At 46.9% G+C, this 5008-nt stretch overlaps 2 protein-coding genes across 4 annotated transcripts; both read right to left on the bottom strand.

The window, feature by feature from the left end:
- Positions 1–406: 406 nt before the first annotated feature.
- Positions 407–2338, bottom strand: LOC147633115 (12S seed storage protein CRB-like). Its single transcript, XM_086805685.1, has 5 exons — positions 1972–2338; positions 1714–1910; positions 1201–1608; positions 897–1114; positions 407–771 (listed from the first exon to the last, which is right to left on the bottom strand). Exons 1-5 carry the CDS (start codon positions 2336–2338, stop codon positions 549–551), a joined length of 1413 nt encoding a protein of 470 aa, XP_086661811.1. The 3' UTR covers positions 407–548.
- A 554-nt stretch (positions 2339–2892) lies between these two features.
- Positions 2893–4730, bottom strand: LOC147633114 (uncharacterized). 3 transcript variants are annotated; one of them, XM_086805802.1, is made up of 2 exons: positions 4458–4730; positions 2893–4243 (listed from the first exon to the last, which is right to left on the bottom strand). In XM_086805802.1, exon 2 carries the CDS (start codon positions 3608–3610, stop codon positions 3122–3124), a length of 489 nt encoding a protein of 162 aa, XP_086661928.1. In that variant the 5' UTR covers positions 3611–4243; positions 4458–4730; the 3' UTR covers positions 2893–3121. The 3 variants fall into 2 exon arrangements, with proteins under 3 accessions (XP_086661928.1, XP_086661929.1, XP_086661927.1); XM_086805801.1 differs by having other exon boundaries at positions 2893–3625.
- Positions 4731–5008: the final 278 nt, after the last annotated feature.

Genomic DNA, 5008 nt, shown 5'->3' with positions numbered 1-5008 from the left:
TTATTTGTACAACCTACAAGGCTAAGCAGAGAGAAGAGGACACCCCCCCTTTACTTCCTCTTTCAAATTGGCCAAATCTGGCAATGTAAGTTATTTCTGTAAACAAGGTTCCCACAAGGTTTCCATATTCTTCCATTTATGAAGTTCCTTCTAAGGGCTGATCATATTCTCCCGATCCATATTTTGCTGGGCTACCAAGAGTTGTTCTTGCAATATTTTTGAACAATAACTATATATATATTATAAATATTAAGAGTCTTTTACAAAAAAATCTAGATAGCCTAGAAGGTAAGAACACTCAATAGGGATCCATATTCTTCCATTTAACGAGTTTTGTGCTACGTTTCGTCGTACAAAGCTTTGAAGGGACAAAAACCAACCCAAATCCATGGAGAGAAATGCAACATTCCCGAAGAAAAAAAAACTTATTATAAAAGGATTCAACTTAGGAAAAACTACTGCAGGTTGATGGAGCTTCAAACGTGAAAACGTAAAACTCTTTTCCGACAGCCTTATTTATTTACCCGTGCGCCAACTAGGCGGATTGTTCAAGCGGTGGCCCAAGGCTGATCCTCATGTCGGCGCTTGCGCCGTTTCTCTTCCTCCTCCTCTCTCTCTTCGCGGCGTCCAGAGCGTGGCGGGAAAATGACCTCTTGATCCCGACCGAGCTCCTTGAGGGTGCGCTCGTCCACGTTGAAGGCTGCCGCCACCACCTGCTTCGGGATCCCCCTGTACACCGAGTTCCTACCCGCCAGGAAGGAGGTCGAGGGCCTGCATGTATGCATGCACACAAGACGACAATGTAGATGGAAAAGACCAACGATGGAGCAATCAAGAAATGATCGGTCGATCTCAAAGATGATGATCACTCGGTGTATGCAAATTGAGTTGTATACCCATCGGAGGTGAGGAGGTTGATCCACTCCATCCCTTGGTCGCCGGCGACCTTGAGCGAGGGGAAGAACTGCGGGATGACAAGCATCGCCCCTTCGCGCACCTCTTCGTCAAATACGGTCTGTCCGTCGCCACTAGCTACCTGGATTCGCCCGTTGCCGCGCGTGACGTAGAGGAGCTGGTGGGCATTGCGCACGAAGGATGGGGCGCACATGGCGTTCTGGTGCGACAGACCATAAAAAAATACAGGATTAGATGCTATTTATTCTGTTAAAATGAGTATTTGAGTGCTATCCGGCGATTCACCTTGTCGAGAGAGACCCGGATCGCGCTGAAGCCGACGTCCCGGAGGGCGGGCAGCTTGTGATAGTTGACGACGTTGAGCCAGCCACCGTCCCGGACGAAGAGGTCTGGGTGCTCGGGCCGGATGCTATACTTGAGTTCTTCGAGGTAGAAGCTGCTGGCCGGACGATCGTAGTATGGGTAATGATTCTCTTCTAATTCTGCATCTTCTGAGCTAAATCTTCGCTCGCGAGGTACCTCCGCGAAGTCGATCTTCTGCTGAGCCTTAACAATGCCGGCGTCGCTCTGGCGGTCGAGGAGGGACTGCATGGTTTTCTGGTCCACCCCCCACGCAGTGGCGAGCGTGTCCCGACTGAACCCGTGTAGGAGGGATCCGAACCTGGATTGCTTGCTTCCCGCGAGGCCGAATTGCTGCAATTATATAGCCAGGTCAGCCAACGCATTGAGGAAGTCATGCCAGTTCAGCCATCTAGAGAGAGAGAGAGAGAGAGAGAGAGAGAGGACCGCGGGACGTACATGGAAGTGGCCGGGTCTGGCCCCGAAGGTGGTGTCGCCGGCGCAAAGCACGCGGTGGCGCTCGTTGCCGTCGTTGTACCACCAGTAGACGGTGCCCTTGGGGAGGGCGATCACGTCCCCCTTCTCCACCCGCCGGACGAACGTGCGCCGGAACTCGCTCTGCGCGCCCGGTATCACGGCACCCATCCGCCCACGTCCTACATTAGCACGTTAACATGGATACACACCAATACAAACAAGGTATTTTCACCAATGTACCTTCTATCACGTATGCGATCTTGTCGGCGTCGGTGTACTGCGGCACCAGCAGCCCGTCTTGCTCCAGCTCTAGCTCCCCGATGCCTACATGGGTGTTGCGAATGGCGTCAATCTTCTCGCTCCACACGCGGAATTTACCGCCTTCCGACTGTAGGATCTCGCGAGACTCGCCCAGCTGTATCTCGACCCGTCCCTGCCGCTCCTCTTCCTCCTCATGGCGAGGGCGCCCACGGCCCCTCTCCCTCTCCCTCTCCGGCTTGCTACCCTCCCACGACTCATGACGCTCATGGCGCGCCCACGAGCTGCTCAAAGACACCAGCAGTAGTAGCGCCACTAACAGAAACACGACTGCAGGACTGTGCTTCATGACTGATCAACTGATGATAACAAGTTACAAGACCCTTGCTTATACGCAAACAACTAGAACTGCGGCAGCGCGGCTTGGCTGATCGCAAGAGCGGCCCCTTTTATACTGAGACCTTAGCTTACCAGTTTGGAAACTGCAGCTGACAGCAGTGAGTGCCATCTCGCCCGCCCTGTATGCTCGCGATCCCCACACGGGCGGAACACGAGCGCTACCACCTTACGCGGCGTACTCGAACGGCCCATTAGCGACAAGGCCCGCCACGTTTTAGTTACCCCGTTTAGAAAATCCGACGTCTTTCACCATCTTCCATTAAAGAAATTAATTATTTTTTCGTGGGTGCATTATTTATAAATAATTGTTCACACCAGTACATTAATTAATTTTTTCGTGGGTGCATATTTCAATTTTTTCGTAGAAAACTTTAGGGAAGACCAGGTTTGAAACTTTAGGGAAGACAAGGTTTGGAAATAGAAGCCATTGCACCATCCACTTCGAATAGATAATTTCCATTTACGAATAAACAAAGCCAATTAGAGCAACAAGAGTAGGGGAGAACTGTCAATGTAATGTATTATTTATATATCGAAATAAGCAATAAAAGAGGACATATATGTGTACATACACCCAAAGCCAAAATAGACAATATGCACCCGAAAATCCACTTTGAAAGTATGTACATGCACCAAACATGAAACCCAAACAAAACTAGAGGAAGCAAGCTTGCTTCTCGGTAAGACACTTTGAAAGTATGTACATGCACCAAACATGAAACACCAAACAAAACTAGAGGAAGTAAGCTTGCTTCTCAGTAAGACCAACAAATTTACACACTTCTGGTGACAATGGCACGAATTCATCTCCATTGACAATCGCTTTCTTGAACTTTTGTGTTCTTTCCCACACTGAAAGATACAATGCATTGTAGTTTTGTTGTGACGCAGTTTGTTGGTCTTCGCCAATGACAATGAGATTGCCATAACTCCCTAGCTCTCCAATGTGCTCACTATGCACGTCTTCATGTATACATCCTGCATCACCGTCTTCACTTCTGTCATCTTCATGCTCTTCTTTGTCAGATTGTGCATGTACATGATTGAAATATCTGCCAGTGGGAGTATCTGCAAAGAAGATCTCTTCTATGTCCATGCAGTGGGTGAGGTGAGGAAACTTCATGACTTTCCAAATGGTAACGAATCTTCTCCTACTCATGCCAGAGCCAGTCTTTGGAATTATCCAGGATGCTGTCGGGTAGTATTTCCCTGTTCGAACCATTTTCAATAGAGTGCTCTGGAGTGAAGCACCAAGCTTGTTAGCTATATAATTATGCACGTATATACATAAGCTCGCTCAAAGAGGTTAACAAGTAAACTTATTTCTTCAAGCCAGCTTGGCCATAAAAAGCATACAGTTGACGTCCTCTCGTTATCTCCTCACTGGAGATATTGTGTGAGAAGAACTTGAAGTGGGGCTTGTGTAAGTCCTTCATGCAGTACCCTATTATGCCTTTCAAAGTATGCATTTTAATTTGCCTTAGCCCTCTACACATCACTATAGCACCCTCTGGTTTAAAAAAATCCCACCCCAAATATCGCTTGATGGTTTTGCATACTTATGAGCGAGGAAGCCATAAGACTAATGACGACTTGAAAATGTAGATGATTCAAAGTAGCACCTCTTTTAAGTGCAAATAAACCCTTCAGGCAATCCATTCTTACAAACTCTTCTAGTGGTTCCAGCAAGATAGATTTACGTCACGATTTTTGATTGCTACGGTGACCGACACCTCAAACAACTTCGTCTTCTTCTTAGGCGGGAAACTAGCTATCGTGTGGACAGATGGTTCAGACTCGGCATTGCTCTCATTTGTGAAAGGTTGTTTACCTTTTCCATCATGTTGTGTGGATCCTGGACAATAACAATACCTAGAGGAATCAATCATCACACGATGGGAAAACAAACCAGTCCGTAGCGGTTCACTGTAATATTAGTTGTGTAATAAATTACGTTAATTAAAGTTGCCAACGAGACGAACAATTGTGTATATAAACGTTTGGGGTTTAGTAATAAATCAAAGCAAAAAAACATTTGGGGAGCATATCGTTTGGGGTGCATATTTTACCAGATGAGCGAGCTTTCTTCTTCAATGCATGTAAGTTGCGAACTGTAGAAGGCCCTTCAGGAGGCATCACAACACAGGATGCCAGTGGATGACCTTCTCCTCTGGGTACAGTGGGACATCGAGGGATGTTGAGGATCCACTTGTGCTCTCCAAAGACTAGACGTAGATGGTTGGTGAGGATTAGATTCGGATCTAGGCATCATGCTCATGACAAGGCAATCAATCTTCATGAGATTGCTGATATTGTGCAGTGGTTTCCTCTTAGGAGCCATAAGACTGGAGAAGCCAAGACAAACAGGTAGAAGATGAGAAAAATAGAATAGTGTAAGGTTTCGTTAAATAGATGTAGAAAATAGCACAAGAAAAGATACTTCATGGTGCAAGTACTGAAAAACCAATAAAAATGATACACGTTATAGGCATGCATAACCTGCTAGCCAATAGAAACGATCCAGAAGCCAGATTTTCACGAGAACGAGCAGAGAGTCCAAAATTTCTTCGAAGTCACATGCTAGCCAGAGATGGATCATACCACGCCATAGTGGGATGAC

The sequence above is a fragment of the Cibotium barometz genome, chromosome 12 (assembly GCF_041138505.1).
Source record: "Cibotium barometz isolate CiBa-2024 chromosome 12, ASM4113850v1, whole genome shotgun sequence".
Taxonomy (NCBI): Eukaryota; Viridiplantae; Streptophyta; class Polypodiopsida; order Cyatheales; family Cibotiaceae; genus Cibotium; species Cibotium barometz.
The sequence above is the reverse complement of the archived record's forward strand: the minus strand, read 5'-3'. Positions and strand labels throughout refer to the sequence as shown.

What these genes read in the sequence shown, in the direction of transcription:
- LOC147633115 (XM_086805685.1), bottom strand. Translation starts at nt 2,338, where the DNA reads ATGAAGCACAGTCCTGCAGTCGTGTTTCTGTTAGTGGCGCTACTACTG. An exon ending in GATCGCATACGTGATAGAAG is followed by an intron (nt 1,911 to 1,971) that starts GTACATTGGTGA and finishes GTGCTAATGTAG; the next exon opens with GACGTGGGCGGATGGGTGCC. An exon ending in CCAGACCCGGCCACTTCCAT is followed by an intron (nt 1,609 to 1,713) that starts GTACGTCCCGCG and finishes ATATAATTGCAG; the next exon opens with CAATTCGGCCTCGCGGGAAG.
- LOC147633114 (XM_086805802.1), bottom strand. Translation starts at nt 3,610, where the DNA reads ATGGTTCGAACAGGGAAATACTACCCGACAGCATCCTGGATAATTCCA.